Source organism: Beta vulgaris, chromosome 9 (genome assembly GCF_026745355.1).
Source record: "Beta vulgaris subsp. vulgaris cultivar EL10 chromosome 9, EL10.2, whole genome shotgun sequence".
Classification (NCBI taxonomy): domain Eukaryota; kingdom Viridiplantae; phylum Streptophyta; class Magnoliopsida; order Caryophyllales; family Amaranthaceae; genus Beta; species Beta vulgaris.
Genome location: NC_079210.1, coordinates 20,287,971 through 20,309,132, shown reverse-complemented (window position 1 = coordinate 20,309,132; position 21,162 = coordinate 20,287,971). Strand labels below are relative to the sequence as shown.

Below are 21,162 nucleotides of genomic sequence, written 5' to 3'. Positions count from 1 at the left end.
TTTTGTTTGGACCCCCTTTTTGGGGCCCGTGGTAAGATGAATTATCTATGTGCTGCCCTTGTACAAGGTCACTCACCCAGAGGCCCAAAACGCTCCCTTCTCAACAATATAGAAATTTGCTTCCACCAATGGGAAATAGGAAGCTATATCATTAGATCCGAGAGTCCTTGTGTTGTATGTATGTATTATTGTATGGTGAAAAATCCAAACCTTTTTGTTCGGTAGCTTTTCACATTGTTTTTTCTTTAATATTTCGAAAAATCTTTTAGAAATGGCTCCAATAGATTGAAGATGAAGAACATGAATAATTCTTTCCCCAGTTCACAAGACTATTACTTACAAGCTTTACCGTCCATAGACTCTTTTGCTATTGGTCCCATAAAAAAAAATTCCATCCTTTTGGTTTCTTTCTCAGTCGAACAATTATGAATGATTTTGATATCTTGGATTTTATTGCTTCCTTCCTCACCTACTTATTCGTGTATTCTCTTTTCCATGTGTTTTGGAAATTTTATTTGCTCAAGTTTTTGCAGCAGTCTCTTCTTCTCTCTGCTCATTTTTATGAGGCTACAGGTATCTCTTTTACCACTCATTGATTTGGTTATATTTTTATACTGCTATTTTTTTTTTTGAATGCATCATGCATGTCAAATATATTTTATATTCAGTTGACCATCACCTTTATTACACGGTAATACAGTTCTTTGTCATATATGGAACATTAATATAACAGCAAAAACAGGATAAAATTTCAAAAGTATTGGGTTTTGGAACAATACTCCGGTTTTCTTTTGTTATTCATACTTGAGATAAAATCTTAATTGATATTTTTTTCAAATTATAGTTAAGTTGGGATTTCATTTCATCTTTTACTATGATGTTGAACTGCTAGGATAGAGAAATTCATCTGCTTATTACATTCATGGTTCCTGTACACAGGCTATCTATATCATTGGATTCAATATTCTGGAAATGGTTTGATTGATAACTCTGTCATTGAAAATCCCCATTTTTAATCATGGGTTACTTCTTTACTAGAAGAAAGCTGACGCTTTGGCATGTACGATTGACGGGAGTTTTGTTGATTTTCATCTGTTGTATGGTGGAAGTGGAACCCAGTTTAGGGAAGGGTGTGGCAAATGATTCTAGTATGCCATCTTCATTCTCTAGGCCAAAATCTGTAAACATTGGTGCTCTTTTCACTTTTAATTCAGTTATTGGAAGAGCAGTTAAACCAGCAATTGCTGCTGCAGTTGATGACATCAATTCGAATTCCAGCTTATTAGAGGGCACAACGATAAACCTCATCTTTCATGATACCAATTGCAGTGGCTTCTTGGGAACTATGGAAGGTAGTTTTTGCTAGTTCGAGTTTTCTCTTACACCCTCTGTACCTAAAAGTATGCACCATTGTGTTTTAATTTATCGAACTTTGACAAGTATTCTCCCCAATATATAATAAATAATATGTTTTACATGAAATCTTGTTAGGTTGCTCTCAGTGTGTTCTTTCACAATATCTAGTTTTCATAATTAAAACTAAAACATAAAAAAATATATAGGGGTTTGAAGATGCGTCTTGGAGACTGTAAAATGTCCAATGGAGCATACCTTAAGGGACAAAGAGAGTAGATTTGTACTTATAATAATTTTTTTGTCATCTGTGTGGGCTCATTTAATATATATCAGTAATAGAAGATATACTTGTAGATAATTAATGTTTGGCATGAAAGGGAGGTTTTAGAGGTAACTCTATGTACACTCTTGTCTTGTTTGTTTTTTTGCAAGCTTTTTGGTTGACTTTTGGCCTTTTCATGTAGTTCAAAGAAACTAGAATTTTAGCCATATAGAATTCAGAGGTTGCTTGGAGTTTATTCATTGGCTTATGGCTTTTTTACTCCAAAGTTTTCTATCTTGCTTATAAACAATTGGTGAGCAACAATTTACGTATCAAACATCTTTACAGGCTAGTCAAACTAACCAAATGAACAAGCTAATATTGGATCACAAAGGATGATTAACTAGGTCACTACATGCATCAATTTTGTTTAACGGTTTTCTTTGCTGCCCAACACATTTCTGTGCACATTGCCTCATATGCTTGTGTCAGGTTTCAATATCGAATTGTGTATGTAATTTTTATGTAACCATAGTATGTTTTGGAGTCTGAGAATTTGATAGTAAAGAATATTCTGACTTATAGTAAAGTTGTACACGGTAGTTAAGCCTGTTAGATTTCTTGCCTCTTAGTGATGTTTATTGGTTATCTGCGAATAATCAGTACTTACACGGTAAGCCATAATTGTTGATACAGCTGTTATGTGTATAACACATAGGAAATCAATGGGCTTTTTAGACTCCATACTGTAGACCTTTTGGAGACATTTAGGCTTTTCTTCATCTGCTGCCAGGTCAAGTTCCAGCTACTAATGCATATACATTCCTTTAGCATGTGCTTGAAAACGTTTCCTCATCAGTTCCCCTATGAAATGATAGCATCTGGAAACGTCATGTGAGCTTTCTTCCATGGTCTTATGATATTTTGTTTCAAAAATCCGTTTAGTGTTGCTTTATCTCCTTATATATTTTGTATGCAGTAGGCTTTTGCTCTATCCAGCATAACATGCTAAACTGCAGTCCTCTTTTAGTAGTAAATCTGTAACTTTTTTTCTAACACTTTTGGTTTGAATAGCAATAATGGAGGGAAAGGGAGGGGAGGAAGGGGCAAGAAAGGAAGGGAAGGAAAGAGTGAGCTTGCATTTTCCTTCCAAATCATTCCAACAATGGAAAGATTTGATTTAGACAGAGGAGACTGAAATTGAATCCTTTCTAGTTCCCTTTTCTTCTCCCAAGTTTAATTGAACAAAGGAAAACGAATGCGTTCTTTTCCCTTCCCTCCATTTCCCTCCAAATTTTCCTATCCAGGCACAATCTAAATATCTTCGAAATACGAGTCCGTTTTTCTTGTGTTTTCTACTGGCCATGTTCGAGTGTGCAATATGGCAAATCCAGATCAGCATTTATAGCTTGAGTATTATGAATGAGTATCATAAATATCATTAACTTAAATCGATGTCCTTTGTGTTTTACATGCAAACTTGAAATTCACTCTTTGTCCATGACAAAATGCATGACTGAAAACATTGACAAGGTCTTATTTATCATGCAGCTTTGCAGCTCATGGAGAAAGATGTGGCTATTGCAATTGGTCCTCAATCTTCTGGCATTGCTCATGTCATTTCTCATGTTGTAAACGAGCTTCACGTCCCCCTTCTATCTCTTGCAACAGATCCTACTCTCTCTTCACTACAGTACCCATATTTTCTTCGTACAATACAGAGTGATTATTTCCAGATGTATGCTATTGCTGATCTGGTTGTGCATTATGGATGGAGAGAGGTAGTTGCTATATTTGTGGATGATGATTACGGAAGAAACGGGATTTCTGTATTGGGAGATGCTCTTGCAAAACAGCGTGCCAAGATTTCGTACAAGGCTCCCTTCCCTCCAGATGCTTCAAGAAATGATATAAATGATTTGTTAGTCGAAGTCAATTTGATGGAATCTCGAGTTTTTATTGTACATGTAAACCCTGATTCTGGACTGAGTTTATTTTCTGTTGCAAAGTCTCTTGGAATGATAAGCAATGGCTATGTTTGGATTGCTACGGAATGGCTTACTTCAGTGCTTGACGGCTCAGGACCTGTAGACCCTAGTACCATGGATCTATTACAAGGAGTTTTGGCTCTCCGCCATCACACTGCAGATTCTGTCCAGAAACATAGTTTTATGTCAAGATGGAAGAAGTTAAAGTATGTGGGAAACTCCAGCATTAATGCTTATGCTTTCTATGCTTATGATTCTGTTTGGTTAGCTGCATCGGCTCTTGATTCGTTTCTCAAACAGGGTGGCAACCTAACTTTCTCAAGTGATCCCGTGATTAGTGGAAGTGTACTCAACTCATCTCTCCGTAGTCTACGAGGAGGCCAAAAATTGCTCCAGACACTACTCGGTACGAAACACATGGGCTTGTCAGGAGACATTCAATTTGATGCAGAAAAGAATTTAATTCACCCTGCATTTGACATATTGAATATTGTTGGGACTGGATCTAATAAGATTGGGTATTGGTCTAATTACTCTGGCCTTTCACTTGTGACTCCAGAGATCCTGTACCTAAAGCCTGCTAACAAATCCTCCAGTAGGCAACAACTTAGGAGTGTTATATGGCCAGGTCAAGTCAGCAAAACTCCTCGTGGATGGATATTTCCTAATAATGGTAAACCTCTGCAGATTGCGGTACCCAATCGTGTCAGTTATAAACAGTTTGTTTCAGCAGACAAGGATCCCCCTGGAGCTCAGGGATACTGTATCGATGTCTTTGAAGCTGCTCTTAAATTGCTCCCTTATCCTGTTCCACACAACTATGTGTTATATGGTAATGGTATAAGAAATCCAGAGTTTGACAATCTTGTCTATGATGTTGCAGAAAACGTAAGTCTTGAAAATTAGCCAGCTATTATAACTCTCAGTTGATTTTCACAATATCAGTACTTTTGCTTGTTCAATGACGCATCCCTTTCACTGCTTGATGTACTCTATGTTCTTGGTTATCTCAACCCTTGTGAGACTAAGGCTCTGTTCTCCTTAAAATAAGGTTGAGCAAAATAAGTTAAGTTTAGCAAAAACAAGTTCAGTAAAAATGTGTTCAGGAAAAATAAGTAAAGTTCAACAAAAATAAGTTCTGTAAAAACAAGTTCAACAAAAATAACTTAGAGTTCAGCAAAAATAAGTTCAGTAAAAATAAGTTCAGCAAGGTTATTTCAGCAAAACAAGTTCAGCAAAATAAGTTAAGCAAAAATTAGTTGAAGAGCACAGAGCCTAGTGTATTATAGCTTGTTTGGCGAAACCACCCTTCTCATTGACAAATGACAATGCCATTAGCCTTTCCATGCACCTCTATCTGCAAACATATGTCTTTGGTGATTTATCTATATGCTTGATCATACTTATCTCTGTTGCTAGAGAATTTTGAATTTACTTTTACCTATATTTTCTTTTGCTTGTTAATCAGAAATTTGATGCAGCTGTCGGTGATATAACTATTGTCACAAATAGAACAAGGATAGTGGACTTCACACAGCCATTTATAGAATCAGGTCTTGTTGTAGTTGCCTCAGTAAGAAAGGTCAACTCAAGTGCATGGGCTTTCCTCAAACCTTTTACCGTGCAGATGTGGTGCGTCACTGGATCATTCTTCTTACTTGTTGGAGCTGCAATTTGGATATTGGAGCATCGGATCAATAGTGAATTTCGTGGTCCACCAAGTCAGCAACTTATCACGATATTCTGGTTAGTTTTTCCGGGAGCTGCTAATGCTTATACCAGTGTTAAAACTCAAAACTGTCACACAAAGTTGGTGACTGCTTGTTATATTACTTCTGAAATCTTTTGCCTCGCATCTACTGGTACAAATCTGTCATTTTTATTGATTGATTTTCCTATGTTGTGTGAAAGTTGTGATGAAGTGTGTAGTATAGTCATCTTTGTAGCCAGATGGCTTTGTATTGTAGTTGGCTGATCTGTGTTCTCAACGGATGTCTGTCTGTTTTCAGATAAAAAATGATATTAATAAAATTTAACACTTATGGGCTTCTACTCTACAATTGATCTTATATATATATATATATATATATATATATATATATATATATATATCCGTTTTTCGAAAAAAAAAATTCTAATTTTTTTTGGAGTTACATCACTTTTTCATTAGAGTTACACCACTTGTCATAAGAGTTAAAATGCGTAAAATCCATTCTCATGTCTCATGTCTCATGTAAGTATGCATTCTCATATGAACTCATTTTTATGTGTGTGTGTGTATATATATATATATATATATATAGGGTTGGGATCCACTGAGAATACCTCCTTATATGAGAACATATACTTATATGAAAACACTTTAAAATTTAAAACATAAATATATTTTGTTTAGAACATGAATAATAATCAATGCATATACATACATATATACATGTTTTGAAATATTAAGCTTATGTTCTAAAATGTTTAGAGCGTGTTCTGTATTTTTTTAAACATGTTCTAAATTATTTCAAACATGTTCCAAATTATTTTAATTATGTTTAGAAATATTTCAAGTGTGTTCTAAATTTTTTCAAATATTTTCTGAATTATTTCAATGATGTTCTGAAATATTTCAAGTGTGTTCTAAAATTTTCAAACATGTTTCAAATTATTTTAAGGATTTTTTAACTACAATAATACAAACTTTTGTCTGTTCTCTCGCAATAATACAAACTATTGATTATTTTTTAATAATACAACTTTACATCAAAATTCCTCTAGTAGGTCAAGTTGACTTGTAACCTATAAACTGGTCAAAAAAAATTACAAAAAGATCTTTCTTCTTTCTCCCTCCTCCCCCAACCCCCCACCCACCTGAACCACCTCAGCTTGTTACCTCCTACAACAAGTTAACAAATGGTATTGTCCTAGTGGAGGAATTTAGATCAAAAGTTTGTATTAAAAGAAAATAATCAAAAGTTTGTATTATTGCGAAAGAACGGACAAAAATTTGTATTATTCTTGTTAAAAAATCCTTATTTTAATTATGCTTTGAAATATTTCAAGTGTGTTCTAAAACTTTTCAAATATGTTCCAAATTATTTTAATTATGTTCTGAAATATTTCAAGTGAGAACATTTATCATATGTGAGAATAGATGTAGGTCCGAATATGATGTACATTGTTTTAGAACGTGATATACATTGTTTTAGAACATGATGTACATCGTTTTGTAACACAATGTACATTGTTTTAGAATATAATGTATTCATTTTAGACCATGATGTACATCGTTTTAGAACATGTTACTCTATATTTTAGAACATGATATACATTGTTTTAGAATATGATATACATTAATTTAGAACATGATATACATTTTGCATACATTGATCATATATGGTGATAATGTGAATATAATCGACACGATAACAATGTGGAATACCAAAATTTCAATCAAATACCACAAGACTCCCATACCAAACGAAAATCAATTCTAATATATTTCAATCAATACCAAAATCGAAGAACTTTGGAGAAAACTCCATCAAAATCAAACAACAAAATTGAACTAAAACTTTGAAGAAAACTCCATTAAAATCAAATACTTATGTGAAATTGCTTCTGATTTTCGGCGATGTTTGACGAGATTGCTTCCAATTTTTGACGATGTTTCCGTCAAAATCGAAGCCTACTAAAGTTGCCAGAGAAATCAAAGCGGCCACCGTGAACCGAACACCGGTGATGTTTTCGGTATAAAGAGGAGTGAGACAATTGGATCGCTTATTGGGGAAGGAGGGAGAGAGAATTGCCGTGGTAGTGTTGGTCACCGGATGTTGGAGGTGTTAATTCCACCATTGATGCTAAGAGGAGAGAGAATGAGGAGGTGAAGAGGGAGGAAGGAAATCTGCTGAAAATGTCGGCAAAATTGATGACTAATGAGAGATTGAAGGAGCTTATTTTATTTTATATTTTTTTGTGGAGAAAAACCCCAACCCGTGGATCTAAAGCATCCAACGGTTCAGATCTATTGTCATATAAGTTGGTATTCTCATATAAAGCGAGTGTTCTCACAAGAGCCTTCCCTATATATATATATGTGTGTGTGTGTGTATTATATATGTAATATATATAAAATCAAAGATGATGTATTCTTAATATGCCTTTCTGAAGCAGGTTCTAAATTTTGCAGGTTCAGCTTTTCAACAATGTTTTTTTCACACAGTAAGAAGACCTCTCTTTCTTATTTAACTTATTTTACTCTGGTCTGCATAGTCTCATCATATGCTATTGTGATTATACATATAAGTCTACGTATAGATGTAACTTGTATTGCTAGTAATTTGGTAGTCCAGTTGGGAGCAGTGCCTGCTTGCATATGTCAGGGGGAAGTTCCCCTTTCCTTAACCCTTACCTACAACAAGCGTGGTCTTGCCTTACCTCAAAACAAGGGGAATGACTTTAATAAAATTCCAGAATACTTGTGAAAATTTGAAATCATATGAAATGATTAAGAAAAATATCTAAATCAGACCTACTAGAATATCATAATCTGAATATCTTATGTAAATTCATGATTGTAACCATGTAGAAATGACGTGTGAATCCTTTAGAAAAATATGCTGCTTAAAACATGTGAGACGTAAATGGAGTTCCTGAATATAGCCTTAAACAACAATAACAATGCCGAAGCTATAATCCCAAAAGACAGGATCGGTTGCATAAACCAAAACTTTTATCTCCCGTGGTTAGATCCTCTTTCTTCATTCACTAAAAATAGGCATAATTATTCATATGATATAGGGTGGTGCAGTTATCATGTGGATGGCCACTTATCATCGCCCTACTTTCTACTCTCCATCGTTTCCTATATATGATAATTATAAACTTTGCAAGCCTACACGGAAGCTGAATGTTTATCTGCAGCTTCAAATTTAATCCATGGATATTAATGACTTGGAAAGGCAGATCTGAGATAAGTTTCTTACATACACACACAAACGGTTTCTTGTTTCTCTTTCTTCTATAAATATATGTTCGGAACTTGATGCCAACAATTGAAATGGGACCTGTATTTCAATAGTTACTATAGATCTCACGAGTTATTTGTATAAGGATAGTAGTTAGTCAATGAAAAGTTAGGAATTTTTGAGGTAAGAGTTAAAGACTTTCCTTGTTTATGCATACATATACATGTACACTGGTTAGTTCTTGGTTGATTTGGTCATATTGGTTAAAACCAAAAACAATCGATTGATTCTTGGCTCTTGCTTTGCTCTTGCTTATCTTATTTTCTGAATTCTCCTTGAACAACCAGTTAACTGTTTCATTGTTGCTTTATACATTAAATGCAACAGATTTTTATTAAATGCAACAGATTTTTATGTCTCTTAATGTTCCCTATGTTCTGCATTCCCCTTGAACAACCTGTTCACTGAATCATCATTGCTTTATACATTTATTGCAACAGATTTTGCTCCGCCTCTTAGAGTTCCAATGTTGTTTATCTAGTTGATGTTTTTTGTTATATTCTCTCTACATTTCTTGGTTCTATCATAGCTCCTTGTCATCTATCATATACACATATCTAGCTACTAATGCTGTTGAATTATCTATTCTTGCTTTTCTGCAATTTACAGGAGAGAACACGCTCAGCACCTTAGGACGATTTGTGCTTCTGATATGGCTCTTTGTGGTTTTAATTATCAATTCCAGTTACACAGCTAGTTTGACTTCTATCCTCACAGTGCAGCAGCTATCATCAAGAATTGAAGGAATTGACAGTTTAATCTCAAGTAATGATCCAATTGGGATTCAAGATGGCTCATTTGCTCGTGATTATCTTGTCAGAGAGCTCAATATAGCCGAGTCTAGGATCAAAAGCCTGAAGAACCAAGAAGCATATCTTGATGCCCTTCAGCGTGGCCCTAAAAATGGCGGCGTTGCTGCCATTGTTGATGAGCTTCCTTATGTTCAAGTCTTCTTGTCCTACAGCAACTGCAATGTTCAGATAGTAGGACAAGAGTTCACAAAAAGTGGCTGGGGATTTGTAAGCAACTGACCCATTGCTTGCTAGTAAATTCTCTTTACATCGATTTACTTCTAGTATAATAACGAAAATGGGAATCTCCATGTTCATCCACTAAAAGCATTAACATGATGGTCAAACCTTGAGAGCAATAATGTAAAATAAGAATGACTCAACTTTCTTAAACTTTCAATAGAATATGGGAGATATATTTTGGAAATTACATGTTTAGACTTCTACAGTTTGTAGCTTACATATCCTTTATTGTTTGATTTTCTCTTTTATCTGCTCAGGCTTTCCAACGAGATTCGCCTCTTGCAATTGATTTGTCCACTGCTATACTTCAACTCTCAGAGAATGGTGAACTGCAACGAATCCACAACAAGTGGTTGACGACCGGGGATTGCTCAAGTCAATCAAATCAAGCTGAAGAAACTCGGCTCTCCCTGAAAAGTTTCTGGGGGCTATTTTTGATCTGCGGCATTACTTGTTTCATGGCACTTAGTATTTTTTTCTGTAGAGTTTGTTATCAGTACAGCAGGTATGCTCCTGAAGTTGTTAGTCAAGATGAAATTGAGGCAGCTGAACCAGTGAGGTCTAGACGTCTCAGCTCGACCAGCTTTAAGGACTTGATTGATTTTATTGATAGAAAGGAAGCTGAGATCAAGGACTTTTTTAAACGTAAGAACAGTGTTGAGAGCAACCGATCACAAGCTAGTCGGAGCTATAGTTTAGACAGGGATTCATCTTCACCTACATAGTTTATGTATGTAGTACTTCTCCAGGTTCAATTGGACTATGATGCTGCCGTTTTCCAGGTTCAAAGGGGCTATGCTGCATCTTATCTCAACTCCACATGTAACGGCATTCAGGAGATTGCGATTTGTGGGATTCATCTTAAGCAACTGAAAATGCGAGAGCTGTAAAATGTTTTCTTGTATACGGTTTAGAGTGGAAATTTTTCCATAGTTATCCTCAAATACAATTACTATACATAGTAAGTCTTGTATACGATTGTGTTACACTAAAATTATGGTAAGACATCCCATGTTACGTCTTATGAGGGTCACTAAGTTAGGGGGATTACTTTTTAGATAATAGTTACTTTGTACCTTAACTGCCCGTTTAGTAGTCATTAATAAATTGCAGGAATGGGAATGAATTTTATGTGTACGTTATAAAAGAAACACCCTTAGAATCTATATGGGGAGACAATTTCAATCCCCAAGTTTGTATTTTTTGTCCATGGGGAAGCAATCTCATCCCTGATTTTCATTATTAGGGAAGGCAATGAGTTGAGACAGCTCTCGAGCTATTCAAACTTGACTCGGTCAAAGCTCGACTCGACAGGTTAACGAGTCGAGTTGAGCAACTCAATACTCGACTTGAGAAGCTCGTGAGATACTCGAAAATTTATTTATATATATACACTTTTTATTTTTTTAAAGAAATTTTAACTTTTTTTCTTATAAAAATATTTGTACTTTTTTTTTAAAAAAACATGGAAAAAAGTATATAAAATGACCAAAAGTCAAATTAAAGAATTTCTCCTATAAAAAATAGAACTATATCAAAGGATGAGATTTGGTATTTCTTATTCATACAAAATCTTCAAAGAATGTATATAGGTAGCTGGAAGTTGGAACTGAATTCGAGCTGGAACAAAGTTCGAGTTCGAGTTTGATGTTTAACCGAGTTCGAGCTCGAGTTTGAGTTTAGGTTTCAAGTTCGAGTTCGAACTTGAAAATTTGAAACTCGCGAGTTTTCGAGTCGAGTCGAGTCGAGTCGAGTTTGGGTATGAGTTTTCGAGTTCGAGTCGAGTTTAACTAAACTCGAGCTCGACTCGTATCATTGTCACCCCTATTCATTACCAGTAGTTACCACCTAACAAGGTGGTATTGGATGAAAATGAAAATTTAAGAAAAAAATATAAACTTTAGGATTGGGTCGGATCAAGTATGGGCTTGGATCAGTATCTTATCAAGTTGATATTTTTTTAAGTTTAGATTTATAATCTAATATAATATACTCATCTGTATCTTTCAACTTTGTTTGTTCTGGAAGCACGAAGTGGCCTGATTGCGTTGGTCAAATATAAATTCATAAATACACGTGAAATGCACGAACATGAAGGTCGAACTGAAAAACACATCATAATGCTCAAAGCAACTTTGATTCACATTGAGCAAGCAGCATAAACAATTACGAAAAATGTTTGTCTCAGATCCAAACCATGTTAGTCAATTTTGCTATATACATATATAGATACATGCATACATTAAAATTTAAAACCATCCCCCCATTTTCGCTGGTCCAGAAATAAAACTAGCATACCACAAAGAGAGAAATAGAGAAACAACAAACTCTAATCTCCAATCTCCAATCTCCAAGCAAGCTTAAATCAATAGAAAAGATGGGTTGTGTAGTGAAAGTCTTAGACGCAGTACTCTTACTATTTTTCCTTATAATGTCAATCGTTATCCCATTGTTTGATGCTCAATGTTGTTTACCTCAGGAATTTTATCCCAAAGCTTTGGTAGATCTAAACTCGTGGTATAGCAGAGAATATGGAGATTATTTAGTGGATGAGAAGCCACATTTCTTTGTGGGTCTTGTTTGGATGGAGTTGCTCGTTCTTTGGCCTCTTTCTATTGTCAATCTTGTTGGTTTGATTTCTGGCAAATCTTGGTTTACAACTACCTGCTTGATCTATGGAAGCTCCGTCACCACCTCCATGGTATGTGTTGCTTTTTATTATTAGGCAAATGCTAAGGGTACCCTTGTGGCGCTGGATACGAAATTAGTGACATTCTATGAGATGACTTGCATAGTTTCATGTTAAAATAACTTCCTTATCATTTTTTGTCAATCATTCTTCTTGTTGTTTTGTGTCGCAAAAATGCCGTTTTATTATACTTTAGTTCTTGGGAACGTCTTAGATACAGTTCGTAGTGTTTTAGACAATTGTATATCCGGGTGTGTGGTGAATGAAGTCGTGTTACTATGCATCATACCAATCTGGGTTTTCTAATCGCATATAACATACCAGTAATGTGCTGAAAATTAGAAAAATAATTAGAACCCAATACTTATCCGCAAATAGTAATCTTGGAGCTTTTTGAGATAACTGTTAAATGACATGTTGCTCAATCTCTTAGCTTTGTGCAGTTCATATGGGTTTTAAACATATTTTTGTTAATATCAACAAGTCTTGGGTAGATTGTGCGATACTCGTGCACAGTTTTAATCACTCTTTCAAAATTTCATTCTGTTTGGTTTCTGCATAGTTCTACTGCACATTTTAAACATCAATATCTCTAATTTTGTGTAAGTAAAAGTTATGAAAGGATGGCACTCTAAGAGTATGTTTGGTTCAAGTTATGAAATGGAAAGGGAATGATATAAGTAGAGAAGGGGAATTCGGTAATAAAAATAGCTACCGTTATTCAATATTTAGTTCAAGCCAACGAATGAAAGTAAATGGTAATCATTACCACCAAGTAATAGATTTTGTTACTTGAGGTGAGGAGAAATGTAACAAATTGGGGGAATCCATTACCATCCAGTAATGGTAGTGGGTTGGTGGGAGGTTGACCAAAAAGACGAATTAAGATCGGTAATTGATGTCTTTTCTTGAAGCCCAAAAATAGTGAGCCAAACGTGCTCTAAATGTAACAAACTAAGGGAGTCCATTAATGCTAAGTGATGGTAATGGGATTAAGGAGGGGTTGAATCACAGAGAAGAAAGGGAGTAGATGTATTTGATTTGGTCTCTTAGAGCCCAAAAATTGAGATGAATTCAAGAAGATTAGAATGGCTATGTTATTTCTTATATATTAGTGAGAAATCAGTGTTGATGTTTTGCCTTAATCATTGAGACATTCACAATTCACAAGAAGAACATAAGTATACAGATGGATCAATTGGTTAAGATCTTTTCTTAGACTCGTTTTTCTCTTTAGCTCGTGGTGCTTTCAGAACATTCCACCAATGTGATGCCTGTTATTTCAGAACATAGAGCAACCTTATTCTATCTAGCCATCGTTTCATAATTCGAAATTTTGAAACAATAGAGTTCTTTCAAGATTACCAAACCAATTTATGATATAGCTTTGAACGAGGAATGGTTATCTAATCTCTCGTGATTTGAGGGTAATTTAATGATAGCGACCAACAAAGGATATACGAGTCGCAACAATTTTTTTTTGGTTTATATAGATTCATGCTTAAAAGTCGGAAATTATCATAAAGACAAACCTCATAATGTGGTTGCAGCTACTGCGGATAACAAAGCCTTAAGAGCCTAAATAAGATGTGCCTGAAACACATTTATAGGCACAAAGAAGCGGAATATTATCCAAAAGACTAATTAATGAAATCAACCCTATGGCATATCTTTAAACTAAACAACATGAAAGCCCATAAATGGCCCCTCAATGAACAAGATTAAGCTAAAAGAACTCAACTAACCCCAACTATCAAGTATAGTGGGTTGAGTCCGAGTCGTGTCAATCTAGAATCTCATTTGGATCCAATGAACCTCCTATATTCTTGTCCATGTTATATTGTTATCTCCATTTGTAATTGCATCTATCCTTTGACATAGATTTCTTTGCTTCTCATCTGTTATCTCCTTAGCAAGTGCTCGTATGTTTTTGTTCATCAACCAAGTGTCAAATTACTTTGGAAGATGCTCCTAGCCTTTTTCTTCATTTCTAAGTGACACCATTGTGTAACCTTTGACACTAAAAGATGGTAAGAATGCTAGCCATAAAATTGGAAGTCAAAGGATCTGTACTTGACTATTCTAGACGCAACACACTATAATGTAGGCAACAGCTATTCAGTGGCTTAGCTGAATTCACTGTGATCGTAATGTCTCTTAACCTTGAAGGGTCCATGGTATCGCAGTTCAGACCTCAATTATGATATTACATACCGAATCTTTTATTTGAGATTTCTTCCATCGAAATCGTACACTTAAGGGGACAATAAAACATAAACGAACATGGAAAACCTATGTTATTCAGACTAAGTATTGGTGTTAGCTGCCTGCCAAAGTTATCAGACTTTGCTATTTTGTGAAATAATCTCATGTTTTTCGTCCAAAACTGAGGTAACCAGTGTCCAGAATGATGTCCAGGTGTTAAGGATCCTGATGGTAGTTAGTGCTGTCAGTTTGGTTGAAAACTGATGGTTAAACTGCAAACGGTTGATCAACTGAACTGAATAAACTGAACTGAATTGACCCATAACTGAAAAGTTAAAAACCGATAAGTCAATCAGATTAAAGTAAACTGCAATTAACTGAACTGAAACTGAACTGAAACTCAACCGAAAACATACCAAACTGAAATTAACTGGACGAAAAACCGATTTAAACTGAACTGAACTGAACTGAAAATGAACTGAATTTAACTGAAAGCTGTTTCAAACTGTTTTTAACTGAACTGAATCAAACTGAATGAAACTGTTTTTAACTGAACTGAATCAAACTGTTGTTAACTGAACTGAATCAAACTGAATAAAACTGTTTTTAACTGAACTGAATCAAACTGTTTTTAACCGAACTGCATAAGGTTTGGTCGTAAATAGTGGTGTCAGAAACAGATCTGACCGCTGGATCAACCTGATTCTGACCTGACCTGACTTGAACCTGGTTCGACCTGTGACTACTGTGAGGGTCAGTTAGTGGTGTCAGAATCAGATCTGACCGATGGGTCAACCTGATTCTGACCTGTGAGGGTCAGTCCTTAGACCTGACCGAAACCTGACCTGGGATTACCCAGACCTGACCGGCACCCGGCAAGATTATATCCTGACCTGTTCAGACAGACCTGCTCTCAAACCCGAACCCGACCGCAATCAACAAGATATTATTAAAATTCAATTTTTTTTTATATCTACAAAATAATTTAAATATGTTAATTTATAAAATTGCTTACAATTAATAATTAATTAAATAAAAAATTAAAAATTAAATTACATTTAATTTGACTATTTGTGGGTTACACTTTCAAGATCATGTATTTGTTTATATTTTTATTTTCATTTATTTTTGAATTATTTTTGTACATTATTCTCTTGTTTTAATTTTACATCTATTGATGTATATTATTAAAGTCACAACGTCAACATGTAAATTATTTTTACTAAAATTAAATTGAACAAAAATTGAGTTGAAACTTGACAAATTTTAATCAAAAATTGAACTTGACTAACCAAAGCTGTTTAGTAACCAAATTAATTTATTGTTATCTACATCAAATTGTACTTGAATTTACAAGTCAATTATTTTTACTTTGATTTTTTTATTAAACTTATTAAACCTAAGATAACATCAACTTACAAAACTATTTCTAGATCCCAAACCAGCGATTTTAAATCGCTTAATCAAGTACTTGTTAACTACTGGTTTTATGCAAATCTTGTTCAATTAACAAACACCACCAACAATCTTTATCATTTCTGAAAAAGCAAGAGATTCTACATGCAATATCATAATACAGTTAAATTAATAAGAATATAAAAATAAGAAAAAGTCAGTAAATAAACAAATAAATTAACAAAAATAAGAAGAAAAAGACAGTAAACGAAAAAATAAATTAATAAAAACAAGAAAAATGAATTACAAAATTCTGAATTATTCAACGCAAAAAAATAATATTATACGAATTAAAAATCTAAAAACTAATATTTAAATAAGCTAAATTAATAAACGAATTGCGAAAATAATGTATATTGACAAGCTAAATCAAAAATCTAAAACAACATTCAGCCTTGTTGAAGATTTCGACAATTAAAAATCTAAAAAATAATATATAAACAAGCTAAATTAAGAAATGATTTACAACAATGAACAAACTAAATTAAAAATAGACAAAATTTCCCCTCAAAAAAAAAATAGACAATGAAGACCGGCGAGATGATGAGAGAATGAAGACCGACCGGCGAGATCTGGAAACTAAATCTGAAGCCATTGATATCGAACAAACGAACGATAAGCTTGAACGTTCGCGTGAAAGAGAGAAGAAGAGACGTTGCGTGCTTGAACGACCGCGAAGCTTGAACGTCGGTGGCGAAGAGAGGTGCGTGAGAGAGAAAGTTGAAGGAGATCTACCATGAGAGGGAGGGAGGAGTACGAGTAAGGCTGAGGAAGGAAATCTCAGAGAGGGAGAAGTGAGAGTGAGGGAGGCTATTACTGAGGAATGATGATAGGAGGGAAGGGGGAGGGTTTAGGGTTAGAAAGGGATGTAGTTCAATGGTTGGATTTTGATCTTTTCAAATCAATGGTCTTAATTCATAATCTTTGACATTATATTTTGACCAATGAGAATTGAGAGTGGTCAATCACATGGATTGCTAACTTAATCAATGGTTGGATTTTCATCTTTATAAAATCAATGGTTTTTCCCTCAAAAAAAATTTAATAGCCTAAACTACTAATAAACTAGTATTGTATTTTGATATTATTATGATTTGAGTATTCTAATTTCTAGTTCTAATATTATTAGTTTACTAACTTTAGAAATTAGTAGTATTACTAGAAATTAAAAGAAATTAGAAACTTTCAAAATTTAATTAGTATTAATGATTTTTAAGAAATTAGTTTTCTAAATTTAATTAGTATTGTCACTTGTTATAGTAAACATATCAAGAGTCGTTATACTAATTTATAATCAATAGAGTATTAAACGGGTTTTATAATGATTTTAATACCAAAATTATACTAAAATGATTAAACACATTGATAAAATTATTTGTTTATACTTTATCATATATAGTCACAACATAAAGCATATATACCGTGTTATGTTTGTTATTGCTATTGCTATTCTTAACATTGTTGCTACTATATTACTATTAGTATTTATATTGTTATTGTTAAGAATCCGTAAATAGTTATACTAGTTATATATGTTGCTTGTGGTCATTGTTACAAAACTAAATTTATTGAAATATTACTTATATACAACTATTACGTACTCAATTGAAGTTTTAATTATAGTCATTTACGTGAACTATATTATAACAATATACTTATATTGATGCGTGATTGTATCTATGAGGTTTAAGCCATAGGTTTGTTTTAATCGACGGTTGGGATGAAATGATATCTTATTTGTTGGGTTTTACATATATATCAAGATATAATCAATGAGATAGATAAAGATATTATACTTTAATCTATTAAGTTTACATTAATTATTATTGTTGTTGTTATATGAAGCTTGGAATTGATCATCTACTCGTTATTATTGTCATTGGTATATATATATATATATATATATATATATATATATATATATATTATATATATATATATATATATAATAATATATATATAAAAAATATATGAAGAGTCGTTCTACTCCTTTACTCATTAGAGTGGTTTTACTCAATTGATTAGTCCAAATACGAGTTCACTATGAGAATACACTAAACATCATGGTAAACAATATAGTGTTTTTATTAGTTTTTTCGTTATCATCCATATATCTATCGCACGCATACGTAGGGGATAATGATTTGGGGGTATAATACATTATCATTATTATTGTGCAACTTATGAACCCTCGTTATAATCACCTAGGCCTCATATGAACCGTCGTTGTAAACATATGAATGTATGATTGTCATTTGTTATAGCATTATTATAACATATTAAGAGTCGTTATACTAATCTATAATCAATAGAGTATTAGATTGGTTCTACAATTATTTTGATATAAATCTAGTAATTGATCGTATATTTGTTGTTAATATATAATTCTCATTATGTTATCGGTAGTTAAGTTATTAGAGCATATTAAGAGTTGATGCTCCTCATACTCGTTAATAATCAAATAATCAATCACGTATTCGCTATAATGGTTCCAATATTATAACCGTCCTAATACATTTAAGCCTACTGATAAAATAGTTTCTTTATAGTCACATATATATACAAAGTTAAGAGAATTTGAAACTGAAATTCTCAATATCAACCGAATGTTGAACCTTTAATAAAATAAATTTACATAAAATATGGCAACTTCAAAATGCGCTTTCGTAGACAAATATAGATACGTCTCTTGGTGCTATCGTTGTATTCGACAAGTTTAATCTATGCATGTGAGAAAAGTCCAATTGAGTTGGAATTTCCTGCAATGAATAATGACTTGACCCGAAGTGAGACCCGAAGTGAAAATATGTACACGGCACATAATCGATATCAAGTTTTACCCGAGTCAATGCGGTTTCCTTAAGAAACTGAAATTAACTGAATCCGAACTGAAAATAACTGTTTAACTGATAGTAATCCGTAAAAAGTCAACTGTTTAAACCAAAACTGTATGGGTCAAACCAAAAGACAACTGTAAACTGAACTGAACTTAACTGAAAATTGAATTAACTGTATGGATTGAAACTGAAACCGAAAAAGTTTAAACTGAATCGGTTAAGATCGAAAAAATGAACTGAATTAACTGAACTGAAGTCAACTGAACTGTTTGGTTTGAACCAGAACTGAACTGGTTAACTGAATTGACACTACTAATGGTAGTGCCCTAAAGGTAAGCTGAAGTTTCCAAGTACTATAGCAGTCACCAAATAATTCACATCTTATTCAAAATGCAATGCGAATACTGCATATTAATCATTAGTTGTGACTAAGGTTGTCGATTTATATTATTGGGATCTACGTACGTGGCTTTTACTAAAGTACAACGCATGCTGTGCTAAGTATTCAAATTTGTTTGGTGAATTCCATGTTTTGGTAGCAAATAGCAAGTTCACTTGCTCTTTTGGATGATATGATTGCTGCCTTAGCATGCTGTTTTTTTGCTATATTGTTATTTCTGTTAAGTTTGCAATGTTATTGGACAAACTAATGTATTCTGGTACTCAGTTGATGCAACTCTATGGGTTTTCTAAGTTGGATCCTAGGCTTGATATATTGTGCTGCTCGTGACTTCTGTTTTAATCTGCTTCCTTGCATACATCATCATGCAACCACATGTCTTCCTCTTTGAACCTTGAACTTTTGTCTAAAGTATGCCAAATCAATTTGGGAACGTGAAGCATTGTCTTCCACAAAACCCTATGCTTGGCTTACCATCTTCTTTCCTACTCATTAATTCTAGAGTACCGTTGAATTCACTTGTTCTAAGAAAAGGAAGTGGTGGCCTAGGTGAAAATTCAATCATTACTCTCGTGAGTGATTGCGTTGTTTTCTGACCATTTCTGTAAGTAGTGTATGTGAATTTAGTTGCTTGGAAAGCTGCAAGGCCATAGAGCTTTACGTTGATGAGACAAAATGATTTTTTTTACATATGTACTATTACAACTGGTTAATGTTCAAGCAATCCTTTGATTAATGAAATTTGACATGCAATGAGCGAAAAAATCATTCATAAGGCCATTTGTGACTCATGACATATTTATTTTGCTTATGGAAAAGAATAAGAAAATTACTCAGGTCTACTTTTGCTAAGCTTCGTCTTTGTTAGCTTTTATTCAGTTGGGTTTGCACATTTAATTCACTCTCTATGATGGCCTATAGTGGACATTGGTGCAATCAAATTCTTGATCAGCTAATGATATAACTGAATAGCTAATTAGAACTTCATTGTGTCCTTCCTAGTAAATGTAGATCTCATTGTTTGAAAATTGGACTGCTGAGCCTTCTGTGTCATTGATATAAACAGCCTAGCTGCAAGCTGATCTCTTACGATTTGCATCATGCTTACATTTGACCGGTTCTGAAGATTTCTGAAACTCGATTATCTTTTACATTTTAGGCTGCAATACTCTCAGAACTCGTAAATTCAGGCAAAGCATCAGACAAGTTGAAGATGGTGTACTACCCATTTTTGGGCTTAGCTATGCTGGCGACTCTGCGTGGCATGCTCCCATCATCATTCAAGACTGCAGCTATTGGCAAAAGTGCCAGGGTAGCTAGGAAAAAGAGGGCTTGAAGTTATTGGCATTGCAAATACAGTTTTGTTTTTAAAACTGTGATTTGAATTATATTGCTCCTATTCTTCTTGCTCATGTGGCTACAATATTAGAAATTCGAATTTTCACATATTAGAACTTTTGCATTTCCACAATTTGGATCGTGAGTAATAATTTTTCTCCACTCCTGTCTTTGTTCAATTGTTCTTTCATTTTATGGTTTGGATTGCCAATTGGCAATCGAATACGAAAAGTGATGATATTATTCTATAGATTATCTTATGAGCGGAAGGCAACAGGCAATAGGCAATTTTCTGGCAAATGGCCTTCCTTTGTTTGGTTAATACAAGGTATTTCTTCATCCATCTCATGTTCGTGATGATTCTTATAGTTCTCAGTCTTATCTATATATTTCTCCTCCCATAATGATTGTCTGATTTTTGAACTGTTACAGGTTTCATTTTAGCTATACCTAGTTTTGATTTCCGTGGGACGTACGGGTTATTGTTAATGTGTTAAAATTATTATAATTGTTTTATTATTTGTTCTAATATATCTTATTTTTATATATACTACTCACTATTTAAGAGCTTGTATATTTAATT

General features: G+C 33.8%; 2 protein-coding genes across 6 annotated transcripts; both read left to right on the top strand.

Moving 5' to 3' along the window:
- The first annotated feature begins 224 nt into the window (after positions 1-224).
- LOC104903318 (glutamate receptor 3.4) lies at positions 225-10,781 on the top strand. Of its 4 annotated transcripts, XM_048635934.2 has the most exons (8): positions 234-573; positions 940-1,352; positions 3,170-4,012; positions 4,166-4,494; positions 5,075-5,352; positions 7,784-7,815; positions 9,231-9,640; positions 9,913-10,781. In XM_048635934.2, exons 2-8 carry the CDS (start codon positions 1,019-1,021, stop codon positions 10,378-10,380), a joined length of 2,694 nt encoding a protein of 897 aa, XP_048491891.1. In that variant the 5' UTR covers positions 234-573; positions 940-1,018; the 3' UTR covers positions 10,381-10,781. The 4 variants fall into 4 exon arrangements, with proteins under 4 accessions (XP_057247719.1, XP_048491892.1, XP_048491891.1 ...); XM_048635935.2 differs by having other exon boundaries at positions 233-573; positions 3,170-4,494; positions 5,234-5,352; XM_010691334.4 differs by having other exon boundaries at positions 3,170-4,494.
- A 930-nt stretch (positions 10,782-11,711) lies between these two features.
- On the top strand, positions 11,712-20,741 carry LOC104903317 (uncharacterized). Of its 2 annotated transcripts, XM_010691333.4 has the most exons (3): positions 11,712-11,854; positions 12,135-12,356; positions 20,401-20,741. In XM_010691333.4, the coding sequence occupies exons 1-3, from the start codon at positions 11,831-11,833 to the stop codon at positions 20,575-20,577; spliced, it is 423 nt and encodes a 140-aa protein (XP_010689635.1). In that variant the 5' UTR covers positions 11,712-11,830; the 3' UTR covers positions 20,578-20,741. The 2 variants fall into 2 exon arrangements, with proteins under 2 accessions (XP_010689635.1, XP_010689634.1); XM_010691332.3 differs by having other exon boundaries at positions 11,742-12,356.
- Positions 20,742-21,162: the final 421 nt, after the last annotated feature.